Below are 18,171 nucleotides of genomic sequence, written 5' to 3' on the forward strand. Positions count from 1 at the left end.
ACAAATAAGTAAACCAACATAATTCCCTTTAGAACTTAGAATGGACACCTTCTACTTCAGACGAGCTCAGCATCACCAAAGCATTTCTATTCTTGAAACTGCACTAGAACCTGAGTATCCAAGCCACAGAGGCTAGTCAGGGTCCTCAGAAATAAGTGAGGGAAAAGGTCGTCTCTGATTCTCTTTAAATTTCCTAATATTTTGCAGATTTCTGTGGTTTGTTCTGGTGGGTCCGTAAAAATGTTGAAAGAGTATTCACATAAACAGACTTTTACATAGGGTTGTAAATTAAAGACAAATCAAATTTGAGGACAAGAAAAAGCATTTACATCAAGTCACATATCATTCTGAAAATAATCAGTTAAATTGAGTCAGCCAGATGACTAATGCTTAAAAAGACTAAATTTCTTTAAACAACTGAATTCGGAGTTCTTTTGGACTCAGCTAATTTTGCATGTGAACATCAAATATGTGGTACCTGGGGTTCCTTTTATCCCATTTGAAAAACTGAATACTCATCTCTTCCTGCACAGCTCTGTAGAAGTTAACCACTACATGTATAGATAAATTATCTTACTTAGGCCTATGTTTTTTGTTGTTTGTTTGTTTTCAGATGTCATATAAGTTTCCAATAATTTTGGATAGGAAGTCTTTCCATGCTTGTTTTATCAGATAATCTAATTGCAGAATTGTTTCTCGCCATTACCTAAATCAATGTTAACTTTGTGGCTAACTTACAGTTTCACATTTTCATTGGCCCATGATACACCCAGCATTTTCCTTGTATTACACAGAACAAAAAGAATGAATTAAAGTCCCTTTCTCTTTTTCTATTATACAATGCTTCAATCAGAACTGTGTGAGTATGTGTGTGTGTGTGTACAAAAAGGAGTGTAAACAGTCTAATAACTTAAAACATGTATTCTCCATTTTTTTAATTAAATGATAAAAGAATGGAGCTTTGTGGTAAAAAAAAATGGATATTACCTGTTGAAACATTGAAGATGTGTTAATACGCAATGTCAGATTGATTCCTTACTGCAAACCAAATGATTATTTTTCTTTGTTTTGTCCATTAAGTTGTATTTTGACTTAGAAACCTATGTTTGCATTTTTTGGAAATGGATACCTGCTAACATAATAAATTATGCATTCACCTCAGACCTCTGGGTGAAGATGCATCTAGGATAAGGGAGAGGAAATGAGGAACACCAGGTGCTGCCTTGGAGAAGAGAGTGCTGGATCAAAGCTTTTACAAACCAGTATGTTGGCATCTGTAAGGCCAACTATGGGTTTACGAGGACATATTGATTTAGTTTAAAAGTAAAAAGAAACCCCTCTAGAGAATAATAGACCTAGGTATATGGAGAGAAGTAGACTTTTTGGAGATGAAAATTTTCACTTATCTATGACTACTTAGGATAATCTTGGTCATTGGTGGAAGCTAGGGTAATGCTACATCATCTCAGTACTTCTCAAACTTGAATATCTAATCAGTGTCCCATGGATAAATGGAAAGTTATAGGACAAATGTAGCCCACTTTTATTTGGATTCTTTTTTTTTTTTAGTTTTATTGGAAAAGACTGATAAGTGTACTGATTAGGAAATTAAAACTGTTATTTCATATTAAAAATTATCAATATCTTATGGAGCAGGATGCAAAACTTACATAAAGTTTACCAAATGTATGGACAAGCCACTTCCACTGGATTCCTAGCCATCGTTTACTCTGTGATAAGAGCTAAGATATTTTTCTTCCCTGTCTTTGGCAGCACAACTGTGATGGAAAAAATTCAAAATCATAGTTTTAAAATTGATTAGCTTTAGAAAATGACAAGTATTGAAGAAAAGAGATCAGCTCCATTTGAGATATCCTCATTCCTTAAATTGAAAAATGAACTAACTCTCTCAAAAAAGAGGCAATAGAAAGCAAGAATTGTGAACAGTGTTTTAATGATACCATTTCTTTTTGGTTTTGCTTTCCTCCCCCCACCCCCCATGCCTTTTTTTTTTTTTTTTGGTAAATGTTATTACTGGAGTCTTTATTTAAATACTCATTTTAAGAGCTACCATTTATTGAAAATTTTTAATTCTATGTTTTTACATGGGTTGTCTATTTACTCCTTTCAACAACACTATAAGGCAGACATAATGCTCGATTTTTCAAATCAGAACCAGGTTCAAGAGATAAAATAACACACCTAGTAAATGGCAGGGACTTGCTGCTAGTCTCCAAAGTCCATGCTTTTGGTACATTGCTTTGCTAAATCCCATCATAACTGTTATCCTGATTTAACCAGCAAAACACATCTACTCGTCAGTTGACATGTGAAAGATGAAGATATTCGGGTCTAAATAATGGTATGCTGTTGTTTTCAAAGCAGTCCATGTTTCATGAGCCTGCAAAAAAAGAAAGAAAGAGAGAGAGAGAGAAAGAGAGAGAAAGAAAAAAACACAAGTCATGTTCTCTGAGTATATAGAACACACGCTGTATCAGGATTATCATTCATATATTACTAAAAGGCTGGCAGAAATTCAATGGAAGAATGATATTAAATAGGATTCTGTTTTCACATTTCTGATGATCCGTTTACTTCAATGCTCAAGTGTTTTACAGTATTTGTGGGGCCACTGTATGAACCAATGTGGTTGAGCCCTGTTACATCACAATATTTGTCGGTTGATCACAGAACCAGCCTACAATTATAGGCAGGAGTGCACTTGAAAATTTCAAAATTCCATAAAGAAGACACAGTCTACCACTCTATGTAATTATTTAATTTGCCAAATAAGCAAATGTCTTGTTTTAATACCTCTAAATAATGTCTGCTGGAGAAAAGCAAGCATAGAATTAGATGCATTATTCAAGCTAGTGATTTTCATCAACAAATGTTAAGCAGAAACAAGCTGTTCTGGGAAGAACAGTTAAGATCCAGTCATGTGGAGTAAGAATGGGGCTTAGGCTCTGGGAAAGGAAGGGTGTTCTGTTTTTCATGACTTTATACAGACCTCAGGCTTGGTAATTATGAGAGACTGATAAATGTTGAAAGAACAAAAGAAAGAATAAGAGAGGAAATGAATTAAATAATTATCCATTACTGTTTTCTAAATCGCTAAGTTGTAAGGGGGAACTTGTGACTATCTGACATCCAAAGATAGCTCAGCAGCCTCATTTGGCATGGAGTTACAATGCCTTTGTCCATCCAAACGGTAAATACAGAATAAAACTGTCTAATGCAAGTCTCTATTTTATTTCCCTCAGAATGATCATGCAAATGAGTAGGAAAATGTACAAAAGGCAAACAAATGAAGGAAGGACATTAAAGGCTTAGATGATTATCACAGAGAAAAAAATAGCTACTAAATAACTGAGAATGAACTAAAATGTCATCACTATTCATCCATCCATCTACTCAAACATGTTACAGTTTACTGACCCTTAACTATATACAAGATGTTTTGCTAGAGCCTAAGAATAATTACATGGCCCTTACCCTTGAACTCAAGGTAGAAAGAACGGCTGCACAAAACCAGTAATTCCAGCATGACATTTTGAGAGCTATTTACATGTGAACAGCATACAAACAAGAGGGAAGAAGGAAGGATAAATGGCCCCCTGGAAAGAAGGAAAAGACTTTGCAGAGGAGGAGACATTTGAGCAGTTTTGAAAAAAAAGAGGCAGTTTGCTAGGCAAAAGCTAATTCATGGGGGAGGAAAGAGCACATATAGGACAAAGTAGCTTGATAGGACGAATCGGGACCAGGCTGCTGTGTAGCACCAGCTGATGCAATGCCCTATTTAAGAAAGATAGATGGCGAAGTGTATGTGTTTTGAATTCAAATACCTGATTAGCCAGTGTGTTTTCCCACACATTCAGACTCTGATCCCAGTCCCAATAATCCTGCAAATGTACGTGTCTTTTGAGCCGCAAGAACTGGTTTGCTGGGTCTTCCAACAAAAACGGTGCTCCCAAGGCACCTGCAGTTCAAAGAGCACAATATCTTTTAGGACAATAGTTTATATCGCAATGTTTCCCCTTAGAGAGACAGGACTGTGATCTTTAGGAAGATGGGCACCTGAAAAGGAAACTCGGGAAAAGCTATGCCCTTGAGGAGATGGTTGTTCTTCATCCTTTGTAACCAACATGCTCTCACCATCCTATTTGACTTGCACGTAGTACAACACGAAAGCCAATGTGGAGTGTAGATGGAGAAGGATTTTAGAGCTTTAGTACATGCATGGGAGCCTGCAGACTGAGATTCAAATTTCTGCTCTATTACTTTGTTGGGACAAATTGCTCCATTTCTCTATTTTAGTTTTCTTGTGTATAAAGGGGTATAATGATATAATACATATAAGACTGAGGTAAAGGTAGGACAAATTAATTGATACAAAACACCTGGCTCAAACAGGCAGTCAACAATTTTATTCTTGCTTCCCAAGAATAGAACATATCTTTCAGCTTGAAGTCGACTGCTCCAAATTCTGACACCATGGCTTAAATTGTTAATATTGATAAATCCATCATCAAATCAAACCAGCCTGCATTTCAGGTCTCCTTGCCACTCAAAGACAAAGGAAAAAAAATGATTTTTTTTTAGGATCTTGATATTTTAAGTCTCTATTGCATTTTCATTCCTAAATAAAGCACATTTGTGTGCAAAGTTGTTGCTTGACTCAGTATAAAGGAAGTACACATTTATTACTGACTTATATGTAGTAACAATACAATCTATCCACAGCTTGGGATAAAGAACCTTTTATTACATAATCTAATTTCAAGTAATGTTATCTTAGGCACTCTACAATTTTGTCATTAAAAGGTCTCTATTGACCAATAAATACTCTGTATGGAACGGTCAAAGCTAAAAGACATGTAATTTCTATTCTAGGGGCTTTCTGTGTAGTTGGAATCAAGGGTCAAAGATACAAAACAAAACAAGGCAACATGGCATTGGATTGTGAGAAGAGAGTTTATGGTGCAGTGTTAGTACTGAGCTCTGAAACACAAATGGAAGTTTTCACGGTCAAGGAAGTGGTTTAATGTTTAACCTCTTCTTTGAAGCAATGATTAAATTCAGTAGAAGGGAGAAGGGAGAAGGCTTTTCATCTGAAGTTGGAGAAATGATGTGAGCAAAATGCGGACTTAGGAATCTAGAAGACTGGTGTCGGATAACAATGGTTACGGGTATCTAGAGGGGAGAGTGATATTTACAGAAATAATAATAGTTAAAATTTATTGAGCATTGCACTAAATATTTTTGCCTTATTCACCATATTTAATACTTACAGTATACCTAAGAAGTAGCATGTTCTAGTTTGCTAGCTGTCAGAATGAAATAAACCAGAAATGGAACGGCTCTTAAAAAGGGAAATTTAATAAGTTGCTAGTTTACAGTTCTAAGGCCAAGAAAATGTTCCAATTACAAGTCTATAGAAATGTCCAATCTAAGGCATCCAGGAGAAGATATCTTGCTTCAAGGAGGCCGATGAAGTTCAGGGTTTCTCTCTCAAGTGAGGAGGTACATGGAGAACATAGTCGGGGTTTCTCTCTCATCTGGAAGGGCACGTGGCGAACACAGCGTCATCCGCTAGTTTTCTCTCCTGGCTTCCTGTTTCACGAAGCTCCCAGGAGACATTTTTCTTCTTCAGTCTCCAAAGGTTCCTGGCTGGTAGACTCTGCTTCTGTGGCTATGTCATTCTTCTCTCTCAGAATCTCTTGCTTTCTTCAAAATGTTTCCTCTTTAATAGGATTCCAGTAAACTAATCAAAGTCCACCTGGAATGAGTGGAGACACAGCTCTACCTAATTCAGTTTAACAACCACTGTTGATTGAGTCACATCTCCAGGGAGATAATCTAATTAAAGTTTCAAGCATACAGTACTGAATAGGGATTAGAAAGAATGACTGCCTTTCCCAAAAAGGGATGAGGATTAAAACATGGCTTTTCTAGGGCACATACATCCTTTCAAACAGGCTCATAGCACTATCAATTATTTCATTTTGCAGACCAGAAAACTAAGTCATCAAGAAGTAAGGCAACATGCCCAAATGCCACACAATTGCCTCAGAATTGTTAGGAGTTGGAATTCTCACTTCAGAGCCACTGCACTATATTATGACTAAAAGGGAAGGATGCTTGGAAGCAGATAATAGCAATAATTATAGTAAAATTCTCATCTACTTATAGAGCACTTTGTAGTTTCAAAACAATTATACCCAATTTATTTTATTTATGATGGCAAAGGGTCTAACATGTCTGCCCATCCCTTTTAAAATCTAAGATAAACAGCACTGGAAGAAACAAGGAAGCATTCATTACTTATACATTCCCTATGATCTAATGCTTTTCCAAGCTTAGCCTTGCGCTCTAAGCAGGATACTAGCTCTCTTCTCTTTAGTTTAATTTGCCAATCCAGTAAGCTCTAGTTTTAAATGCATACTGGTCGAGAATGAATATTATATAATGATTGCACTGCTCAGGGTGCAGAATACTGTACTGGGTGCAATGGAGGACAGAAGAATGACTCAGATGTGTTGTCTGACAATAAAATGTTAGTACTTTTATTTATTCAGAGATATTTTTTTAAGTTGATTGCAGAACCTATTGGTGATAGATGCCAGATATAATACTGGTCTGCTGCTTGACAATCCAAATAGCATGTCTGTGGTAGCCATTGTCTAAGATGTCCCCCAAAGATCACTGCCTCCTGGGATTCATAGTGTGTTGTCCTCTCCTTCATTTAATAGGGTTGATGTTTATAATCATAGGATACTGTGAAACTAGTGGTGCAAGATTTCGGAAGCCAGGGCATAAAAGACAACAAAAGGCTTCTGCCTTGCCCCTCTCTTTTGGGGAAGTCAGCTGTCATGGTGTGAGGATGCTCAAGCAGCCCTAATGGAGAGGTTCACATGGTAAGTAACCAAAACCTCTCACCAAAGCCATGTACATGAGCCACCTGGGAACCTGGATGCTTTCACTCCTATCAAACCTTCAGATGACTGTGTCCCTGACTGACATGGACTCCAACCTCATGAAAGAACTTACGCTAGAACCACGGAGCTAAGCCACTCTCAAATTCCTGACCCACAGAAAGTATAAAAGACTAGAGTTTTATTGTTTTAAGCCATTAAGGTTTGGGGTAATTTTTATGCAATAGTAGATAACTAATAGAATACATTTTAAGCACTTATTAATTTCAAAATAAATTGCTAACCACCAGTGTTGGGATTAAGTTGAGGCTAGTGAGGCCCCTAGGGCACAAAATGTTAGGCGGCACTCATACCCAGGGTTATATGAATTTTGCCCCTTAGGGGTTTCACTTTCTTAATCCTAGTCCAGGCTCTGATAATCAACACTATGCAAATATAAACAAACAAAGAAAACATTTGCATTAAAAAAATATAGTTCATAGATAATTATAAGCAAAATATATTGTGATTAGATCATCAAAAATGGGTGTAATTTATTCTGATATTAGTATGAATGCTTCATAGAGAATTTGGATTGATTGTGTTACAAAGGATATGTAAGACTTCAGCAGCATGGAGGAAGGAAGTGGAAGGAGATTGGTATTCCAGGCTGAAGGAGATTGGAAAGCCAAGCAACAGATAAGCAAAGTAAAATGCCAACATGGTTGTGGGTTGAGGTACAGATGTGCCGCTCAATTCTGAAGGACTTCTAATACTGTACTAAGGAGTTTGGACTTCATTCTCAAAAAATTAATGATACTTTCTGAACAAGAAAGTGATAGGACCAAACCTACTTTTGAAACATCCTTTTGTCAGTGGCATGAAAGGCAGAAGATACAAGGAGGACAGAATTGATTGGAAGACAATCTGAGGGAACTCTCTCCTTCACTTAGACCTAGAGTCCATGTTCGTAATGGCTAGCATTGAAGTTTCAGGTTTAGATGAGATGTGTTAATAGATCACTCTTCAGATTTCTTTTTATTCACTTTGAAGAAAAGGTATTAGAAGATTAGCTGTTTTTAACTCTGTCAAAAGGGTGTTTTCAAAACAAAGAGATGGCTATAGAAAGTAGGTATGGTATCACCAGTATCTAATAAATATTTCTAAGTAAGTGGTGCTTAGGATATAATTTAAACCTAAAGAAAGAGTAATAATTGCTCAAGACAGTATTTCCTGGAATCATTCAAAAGTAAAACCAATATTCCACACTGCAATTAGGCTGGTTGCAATGTACAATCTCTAAAGAAAAAAAATGCTGTTACACAATTCTCGACAGAGAAGCATGTTTTAAAGCATATATCATAGCTATTTTAAATTCCAATAACTCTGTCTTTTGTAAATCTTCTATCTTTTTTTATGGCAAAGCTCTTACTGATACAACTACACCACCCACCGCCACCCCAGAACAAAGCACCAACCTCAGCACTGTGCACCTGACATCCAATAAATGTTAATTAATGGTGATAATAATATCACCCATGAGAGAAACAGAAGGTAGTATTTATTATCCTGCTTTATAAATGAGGAAATTGACACATAGAGATGAAATGACTCACTCAAGGTCACATAATAAGTCAGCGGCAGGGCTGGAAATAAAATGTAAGTAATATAGAAGGGCATGCTATAATCCTTTCTGCTAGAGAAATTTCTCCTCCCTTTTTCATTCTGCCTAATCAACCTTGAAAGTTAGTGAGAGAACAATTGGGATTTTGAGTTTGTGAGTCTATCTATGTATACTGCTGAAGTTTGAAAACCAAACCCTGAGCTTTATTACCTTGTTGGTTTTTAAGTCGGCACTTTCAAAAAAAGGTAGGCAACATAAGGCAACAGACTTATGCTTTTTGAAAACTCTATGGTCATAAATTATGAAAAATATCTTTCTCCATTTCCTTCTAACCTTCTATATACTCTCCTTCCATTCATGTCATATCATAGTTTTAATAAAAACTGTCAAGCATAGTTCCCACAACCAAATATTTCTTAGATAACATTTATAGAAAATTCTATACGGTAGAAATAAGGCAGATTTTTCAGGGTCTGGAGACATTCAAGATCACAGATCTCCCTACACAAGTCAAGGATCAGAAAATCCAGAGACTCATCCTGGCTCTGAGACGGTCTAGGTAGGTCACCAAACCACTTATTATTTCAGAACCTCCATTTTTGGTTTTGAAAAATGAGGCTGGATTATATGATCTCTAAGGTGTCTTCCAGCGCCAATATTTTGAAATGGGGAATGTATTCATAACCAATAGGCCATTAATTAAAATTATTTTCTGTACTTGGTATTACATTTAAGGATGCATACAGAATATGTTAAGTGAACACAGTTTCTACCACCCTCGAGGAACTTACATGTTGAGGAATTCAGCATTGAATTTCTGAAACAGAAAGAAATAGGAGAAAGGGAGACCAAAATAGACCTATGCAATGATTAAAGCAAAGTAAAATTTAAAAATGTATTCACTTTATGTATAAGCAAAGGGCCAAGTACCCATTACAGGCTGATGAGCAGTTTGGGAATAACAGAAGCTGCATAATTAAAAATGGAAAGACTCCCTATTTTGCAATCATCCAGGGAAGGTTGAAAAGAGGTCTTTAAATGTGATGGTGCAGAAATGACTGAACATTCTATGTATACTATGCCAATGACCATGAAAATGATAATTGGGATACATACCTTCATATTAAAATGATCAGAAAGCATAACATGAAAATTAAGATACTGAATTTAAGGCAGGATCTGACAGTAAATAACATTTTTCTTCCATATATAGATAACTTATTACAACCTCAGCCCTCACTTTTACTCTTTCTGCACTCTGTCCCTGGGAAGGGAAAGTGCCTTCTTTAATTGGCAAATCTAGGAAGCATAACTTAGCTTGTCCAGCTCAGCTCTTTCTTCTTCCCATTTGAGAGAAAGCTCCCCCCACAGGGCACACTTCTTTTTCTGTTTGTCCAACTTGTTAGTAGATCTTAAATTTATCAAATTCTTGGTTCACCTAGCTATCAGACCCTTTGCATACATGTTTCAAATTAGCCTTTCTCCTTAATAAGGGAACTGTATTGCCTTCCTTAATCATCTTTGGTTTACTTCTTAACTTGATTAAAACCAGGAAAAAGAAGAGCAGTGCTATTTGTGGAAGAAGAAGAGGGTCAGAGAACTCAGCATGTCTTCTGAGCCTCACCAAGAAGCAGTGGAAAAACAAAGCAAAACAGCAAAGCACAGCCTGAGGCATTCCAACCAATAGGAGCTTGTCATCCCTGGACAGCCAAGACTGAATTTCTTCCCTCATGCAACCTTCAAAATCTGTACATCCTTGAAATAAATGTGGTAGGATTTGATGGAGACAGAAGGCAGATAATACTCGGTAGATCCATAAAGCAGGTCCACCACTAGCCATTTCTCTTAGGGGCTGGGTGATAGTGGTATTTATGGCATTATCTGATACCTAAAACTGGAAATGAAAAATGAGTACCATCTCAGTGCTGCAAGTTCAAGAATACTTAGGTATAGGATACTGAATGTAAAGCACTTCACACTCAGTGAAAGTATGCAAAGAATAGTATTGATGATTAGGTATTATTATTGGATTGCTTCTCATTTCCTGTTTTGGTTTGCTAAAGCTGCCTGAATGCAATATACTAGAAATAGATTGGCTTTTCCAAAAGTGATTTATTAGGTTACAAATTTACAGTTCTAAGGCCATGAAAATGTCAAAATTAAGGCATCAACAAGAGGACACCTTCATTCAAGAAAGGTCAATTGCATCTGGGTTCCTCCATCACAAGGGAAGGCTCAGGCAATGATTGCTGTCCTTCTCTACCAGTTCCTTGTTTCAAATAGCTCTCTCAGCTCCCGTTTCCAGTGGCTTTCTTTCTAAGCATGTGTGGGTCCTCCTTAGCTTCTCCTGGATAAACCCTGGACTTCCTTTCTTAGCTTATATGTCTCCAAATATCTGTGTCTTGGTTTCATCTCTCTGCTGCATGTATTGGCTCTCCAAGCATTTATCTGCTCTGTCCAAAATGTCTCTGGCTTAATGGACTCCAGTAAGTGGATTAAGGCCTACCTTGAATGGCTGAGGTTATATCTCCATGGAAACAAACCAAAAGCCCCACCCACAATTGGGTGGATTACATCTCCTTGGAAACAACCTAATCAAAAGATCTCACCCACTCTGTCTTTCTTTGTCTCTGACTCTATCTCTATCTCCAATTTGTATCTGAATTGCTATCAACTGAGCAAATCTGATGTCCTTTATATACATCTGTTCATTTATTCCCCATCATGGTTTTTGGGCCAGTGACAAAAGTTTACAGCAGGAAGAAAAAATAATGATTTCCTTATTCTAAAGAAAATTACTTATTTAACACAAATAATGTTAATCTTATTTGATTTAAGTCTAATAGAATAAGAACCTAAATATGAATATTTCAGTTTCTCACAAAATTATAAAAGTTCTCCCATAGTTCGAGACATCTTTGACACCTTTACCACAATTTAAGACATTTGATTATCATTTTTCCATGATCCTTTTTATTTTTGTGTTCTTCACATCTAATTAACATTTATACTTAACTTTAGCCCTTCCTTAATCTATGTGCACACATAATTGTCTGGGCTCTTCATTTCCTTTTTTTTTTTTTAAGACATAAACATTAACAAGGTCAGTGTGTGGATTTGAAACTGTTATGTACCCCAGAAAAGCCATGTTCTTCTAATTCAATCATATGGAGGCAGATTTATTGTTGGGGGAGAGGTAGGGGGATTAGTAAAAGAAATTTGAGTTGTGAGCAAAAACATGTGAACGGGATAAAGAAGATAAAAGAAGATGAGGAATAAAAAGAGAAAGAGAAATGCAAAGCAAAAAAAAAAAAAAAGAAACCAAAGGAACGTGAGAAAAAAAGAAGAGAAGTCACAAAAAGGAAAAAAAAATGGTTGAAAGAAAGAGGAACAGGACAGATAGAGAAAGGAAAAAGAAAAAGACAGAAGGAAGGAAATAGAGAAAAGAAAAGGGGGCGCTAAACTGCAGGTCCATTCCCTTATCTCCACTGCATTAAAGTATTAATAAAATGCTTCCGTGGCTGAACTTTTAACTTTTGACTTCGGGCTTTATTGACATTAGGATTGCTGATGTGTTGAGTACTTCGAAAAGTAAACAAAAGTTGGTTTCACTTGAGTGTAACTTACTGCAACACAGAAATGCACAATGTATTTTAACTTACTGCAACACATAAACACACAAGGGCATACACACAGGTACAGTCACATAATTCCCATGGATGAGTTTTTGGCGCTGGCACGGCTTTAGTAGTTTTCAAAGAAATAAGTAACTCTTGAAAGGCAGCATTTTATGTGATTCAATAGTGACCTCTTCTGGATCACCATCTATGTACTTTGATGGGATTCCCACTTCTAGTACCATAACAAATGATGCCATATGGGTAGGAAATGGATAGTTATTCTACAATGTCTGCAGTGCTCAATGAATCTAGTCATAGGCAATGATTTGTTTTCTCCAACTGAATTATTTCCCATTCTATTCTCACTGTGTACTTTCATCAGAGCATGAATCAATCTTAAGTCAAAGTGAGAAGGCAACATTAAGAACAAAATCTTATAAAATAAACTAAAACTGTTTCAAAGAATACAGATCTCCAAGGAGTTGGAGGGCTGCAGGGATGGCTGAGAATGACAAGGCCTCCTCTGGCAGAGAAGGCAAAAAAGGAGGAGATTGGTGGTGCTGACAATTGTGGGGAGGAAAATGTGAGCTTAAAAGCTCTTGTCATCTAACAAAATCAAACAATACAAATCAAACTTCAAGACAAATTTGCACTGGTTTCCAGCCATGGAGTGAAAAACAAGGGCTGGAACTGTGTTAAAGAAGCAGACCAAAGGCAGTTTTTTATTCTTTGTTTTCCTGTCTAAAATCAGAAGACATGCTTTCACTTTATAACAGTTCTGATCACAGGTCAACAACGTGGGCCTGAGACCGCAACATCTGGGTGAATTCCAACTGCCAAATCAAATCAGGTGAACACGATTTCTGAGGGAAAATAAACCCATGCTTTTAGATTGTAGAAGGGTGACAAGGAAAGCAATGTCTTAAAAAACATACAAATTAGAACCAACCATAAATATCAGCATAAACCCTAATGATGGTAAAGGACTGGTTTACTTAGAGAAACACTTTCCAAATATTTCCATATGTCCACTTTTTTCTCTTTATGTGGAACTAGGGCAATTTGATTTTTTAAAAAAAATTAACTCTATTAAAATAGTATTGCATGCCATAAAATGTATCTATTTTAGCTACAAATCAATATATTTTCACAAACATGTACACGCACAGCACAACCACCACAATTGAGATATAGATCAATTTCATCAATGCCCCCTTGCCCCAATTTCTTTTTAATTTTTTTAATGAGAGTATAGTAGGTGTATAGAAAAACCATGTAAAAAATACAGCATTCCCATATACCTCCCTATTGTTAATAGTGTGCATTACTGTGGGAACTTTGTTACAATTGATGAAGGAATGTAAAGTAGGACAATTTTATTTTAATAAATGTTCTGTTGAGGTGGAACACGCAGAGTTTAGAGCTACTCTTCACCATCAATACAATAGCAACTGCTACAGAAATGGGAAAGAACTTGGTTACTTCCTGGTTCTGCTCAGTTTTGTTGGATAAGGTCACCCAGCTTCCTAACTCCTGGTCTTGTCTTGGGGAAACAATGTCTACACTACTGGATCTCTACCTCTTTCAGGAGCAAGTATTGCTTCCTACCCCAAACCTGCCCTACGCAGTTCTGCATTGTGATGCCAGAGAAGATTTAGTGGAAAGAAGAGCACTGTCTTCAAAAGACCTGGATTCAGGATTTGTCTGTGAATCCAAATCCACTGTTGATTCATTGTAACTTGGCCACTTAACTTCTCTAAGCCTCAGTTTTTTCTTTGTAAAGTGGAGATCATAACATCTATTTTTAGAGTAATTATGGGAATTGAATTCAGGCAACATATGTAAAACTCCTGATTCTTAATAATGACTTAAACTAGTAGTATTAATATTTGACCTTTCTGTTATAAGAGAAGGTAATTCTTAAATTCAAAGGAGACTTTCTCTTTTTCTTTAAATTGAGTTATGACACTCAGATTTCCAACTCTGTGACAGAGAGTGTGGTGTTTTGAGAAACTTAGTGATAATTTCAGAGGCTTTACTCAAATTTAATTACTTGAGTACTGTTTCCCCTCATTTTTGGCTTCAGCATTCCCATCAGAAAAATGGATAATGAAATTTGCTCCCTCCTGACCTTAAATCAAGTTGTAGACAAAAGTAATTTATTAGACAACTAATCTATAAAGAAGAAAACTTTTCTAATAATAAAGGATAACCAAACTCTTTTTTTATGCTTGTTTTCTTATGAAAAACAGAAGCGCTCTAGGAAGTGAAGATGAGCAATGAATTTGAGTTTAAGGACTTTAGTCTCCTCCAAACAGCCGGCAAAACAGTAAAGATTTCCTTTTTGAGGTGTAGACTAAACCTAGAGTGTGAACATTCCTCACTCCTTAGTTTCTAGTTCTCAACTTATTTCATAACTTTATGCTATTTCATAACTTCATTACTTTTTAAAACTCAGGTCAGCCAAACCAGTGGTCTTTATAGATGAATTACTTGCATCCCAGCTGGAGTTAAAGTTAATACAAACTTGTTCCTTAAAGCAGTCTAGAAAAGTAATCTAGCAGAATCCATTTTCACTTTGTTACCAAAGGCAGAGGATTTTTTTTTGCCAGATGCTCTCAAATGACCAATTCCTGAGACATCGGGATTTGAAAGAGAAAAAAACTTTATTACTAGGCAGGAAACCAGATGGCCTATCATCTCAAAATCTGTCTCTCCAAACTGCAGTACTTCTGATAGTTTTATAGATTAAAAGATGGGCAGGTTTTAGAATAATGAACATAGTGACCCCAGATGACGTGATTGTAGGTGATCTAATTATTGAGCATGTGCAGACTGATTACATGCTTAGTATGTAAGAAAATGGCAGGCTTAATATGATGATGGGCATGATTGTTTGTATTATAATGAGATACAGGTGACTTGTAGGTTAAAGTCTAAACTGCTGTATATGTCAGGCAGGCCTATTTTGGTTAGATTCAGTCCCGGTTATTAAGATGACTTTGGACTTGGACTGGGTTAGTTTTGGGCTGATCCAAGACCCTTCATTAATAAACTAGATAACCGAGTGCAAATGAAAGTTAAGCACAAAGTTTTTACAAATCATTGGAGCACAAGATAAAGGCTATACAGTCGTTATCAGAGATCAGGGCAGCTGTATAACAATCTAGAGATTTCAGGTATTTCCCTCTGTCTACTACAATATAACAAAAAATTGTAACAGAAATTAGGATTTAGGGGATGATTTTGATTACTGAATCATTATATAGATATTCCTTTTTGCTTTTTTGTTATGAAGAAATCCACCACCTTTGTCTGGTGATACCTTTGCTAATTATTTTTGGACCTGAAGCTGTCAGTCACAGTGCTTTAGCCTTGTGGCCATCTGCCATCACCTCTCTGAAGTCTACACTACGGATCAGCGGTCAAGGTAAAGCATTACAAGCATTGAAATGATGGGTTATAATCAGACCATGATTTTAATTTACAGTATACTTCTTAAACACTCACATAAACTGTGCCACCCTCACCTCCTTCATGAGGAGGTGAGGTCTAATAGCTGCACAGGATTTGGGGCTGTAATTCTGCATATGATGTAGTGATAACTGCTTAATAATAACTTGACTAAGAAATTTCTAAATCATTATTTAATCATATCCCATATACAAAGTATAATATTGATGATTAAAACTCTTTATTAAAATTATCATTATGCTTAGGAACAAAGTGTTGATTACACACCCACACAGACACATACAAAAGGCTAATTCTGTACAAAAACATATAGGTGGGTTTCAAGCAGAACACATAAGAAGTTAAAAATTTATTCTGATTTAAGCATCTTCATCAGAAATAGTTATATATTATAGAGGTTTTATTCTGAAGACAAGTTATGCCTTTGTAAATATTTTCCAGTTTTGGTTACAAGAAAAGAAATGATCTCTGAATTCAATTCTGAGAGAGTCCTCTGTATTATTGGCTCTGATGGGCAGCAAATCATTGGGCCTTCAGTGTCTTCCTTTACCTGCCTTTAAACACCATTTCTCTGAGTTCCAGGTTGCCCTGAAGGTTAATGAATTCATGCTCCCAAAGTAACTTGAGGTATTCTCATAATGGCTCTACGTAAGAATTACAGTTTCTAAAAGGCATTTTGTAATTTTCTTTGTTCGAGAATACCACAACACATCTTTTGAGGCAGCAATTAGATTGACTTCTTAGCAAGAGCAATGTGTTAATATGTTAATTCATAATTAGGAATGAAATGATCACACACAATTAACACTAACACTTCAAAACCACAGCATGACACAATAGTAAGATTCCCCCGATGCTTTAGAAATGGTGCATGGATAAAGCATGTTTGTTCATTTCTTCAAAAAGTCAAAAGTGTTGGTACCTGATAGCTGTAAAAAAGCATATTAAATAAATAAAAAAAAAAGAAATAGATTCTTACCGATAAGCAATGTTGAACAAAGGGCGACTTGAAGCATTTTATAGGCCATGATCCTGTTATACAAAGAAAAAAAATATTCATTTTTAGTCTGAACAAAATTTGGGGCACTATCAAGTACCTTTTAGGGGGGTGAAGGATTTGCAGCATACCTGGAAGCTCTGTATGCTGAGACCAGTCAGAGAGAGGCCCAAGCTTGAGATGACCTTTTTTATATACCGCCTGCTTTTTTACCCTTTGGACTTTTTGAACTAACTTTTTATAGGCTGTTCTTATAAGGGTCATTTATTTATTTACCAGTTTTACCATCCACATAGACTGCCGTAATGTTAAAAAGAAAAGATGGAAAGACTGGATCACTAGTACATTTCTGGTGGGAATGTAAAATGGTACAGCCACTGTGGAGAGTAATTTAGCAGTTTCTTATAAAACTAAATATGCAGTTACCATACCACCTGGCAGTTGCACTACTGGCATTTATCTCAGAGAAATGAAAACTTATGTTCACTCAAAAATCTGTGTAAGAATATTCTTATCAGCTTTATTAACACTAGTAAAAAATTGGAAGCAACTCAGATGTCCTTCAGAAGGTGAGTGTTAAACAAACGGTGGTACAGCCTTATTGCGGGGTACTACTCAGCAATTATAATTATAAAAATTGTTGATAGATGCAAAACTGTGGTTGAATCTCAGGGAAGTATGATGAGTGAAAAAAGCCTCTCCCAAAAGGCCTCATGCTGTATGATTCCATTTATACAATATTCTTGAAATGACAAAATTATAGAGGTAAAGAACAAATCAGTGTTTGCCAGGGATTAGAGATGGAGGCATGGAGCGTGCAGGTGGGTGTGAGATTCTTGTGACGATGTGATGAAATTGCATAGAACTCAATACACATCTCTCTTTTCTCTCTCTGCCTCTCCCATACACACACGGTACATGTAAAACTTGGATAATCTGAATAAGATCAGTAGATTATATTAATATCAATATCCTGGTTCTTATATTGTACTATAGTTTTGATAGAGTTACTGTTGTGGGGGTGACTAGGTAAAGGGTGCGTGGGATTTCTCTGTATTATTTCTTATGACCGCATGTTGATCAACATATCTTAAATGTAAAGTTTATTTAAAACAGAGGAATGTTTAAATACATTGTAAAATTTGTTTGTTTCCAACAAAAATATGTAAGAAATAAAGCCAGAACACTTCTTCCATTTTTCAAATAATTATCCTTTTCAGTAGCATAATTCGCAATTAACTGAATAATCATCACACTATTTGCTCTCAATGACAAACATCTGTTAGCCAGTCTCATCAATATTAAAAAAATCTGGAACAGGTTGGTTTAGAGACTTATGCATGGTAGAAAACAGCTACCTTGATATCTATCTTTGAATTGTAGAGGGCATTTTAAAACTCAGATCTGCCAGTGGAAAGCTTAGGAAAGAAGGATATCCGGAATAGTACTGGCACCCCACACCAAGCATCCATCACAATCGGATTTGGGAGATGCCCTTGTGTTTTACTTGATGGAGGGCTATAAATTTGTAGTCATATTATA

The 18,171-nt window shown here is 36.2% G+C and overlaps 1 protein-coding gene across 1 annotated transcript; it reads right to left on the minus strand.

The window, feature by feature from the left end:
- Positions 1 to 1,986: 1,986 nt before the first annotated feature.
- On the minus strand, positions 1,987 to 16,829 carry C10H3orf85 (chromosome 10 C3orf85 homolog). Its single transcript, XM_077117573.1, has 4 exons — positions 16,761 to 16,829; positions 16,612 to 16,664; positions 3,846 to 3,979; positions 1,987 to 2,401 (listed from the first exon to the last, which is right to left on the minus strand). Exons 2-4 carry the CDS (start codon positions 16,658 to 16,660, stop codon positions 2,312 to 2,314), a joined length of 273 nt encoding a protein of 90 aa, XP_076973688.1. The 5' UTR covers positions 16,661 to 16,664; positions 16,761 to 16,829; the 3' UTR covers positions 1,987 to 2,311.
- Positions 16,830 to 18,171: the final 1,342 nt, after the last annotated feature.

This window comes from Tamandua tetradactyla, chromosome 10 (assembly GCF_023851605.1).
Source record: "Tamandua tetradactyla isolate mTamTet1 chromosome 10, mTamTet1.pri, whole genome shotgun sequence".
Classification (NCBI taxonomy): Eukaryota; Metazoa; Chordata; class Mammalia; order Pilosa; family Myrmecophagidae; genus Tamandua; species Tamandua tetradactyla.

What these genes read in the sequence shown, in the direction of transcription:
- C10H3orf85 (XM_077117573.1), bottom strand. Translation starts at nt 16,660, where the DNA reads ATGGCCTATAAAATGCTTCAAGTCGCCCTTTGTTCAACATTGCTTATC. An exon ending in TTGTTCAACATTGCTTATCG is followed by an intron (nt 3,980 to 16,611) that starts GTAAGAATCTAT and finishes TTTGAACTGCAG; the next exon opens with GTGCCTTGGGAGCACCGTTT. An exon ending in AAAACACACTGGCTAATCAG is followed by an intron (nt 2,402 to 3,845) that starts GTATTTGAATTC and finishes CTTTTTTTGCAG; the next exon opens with GCTCATGAAACATGGACTGC.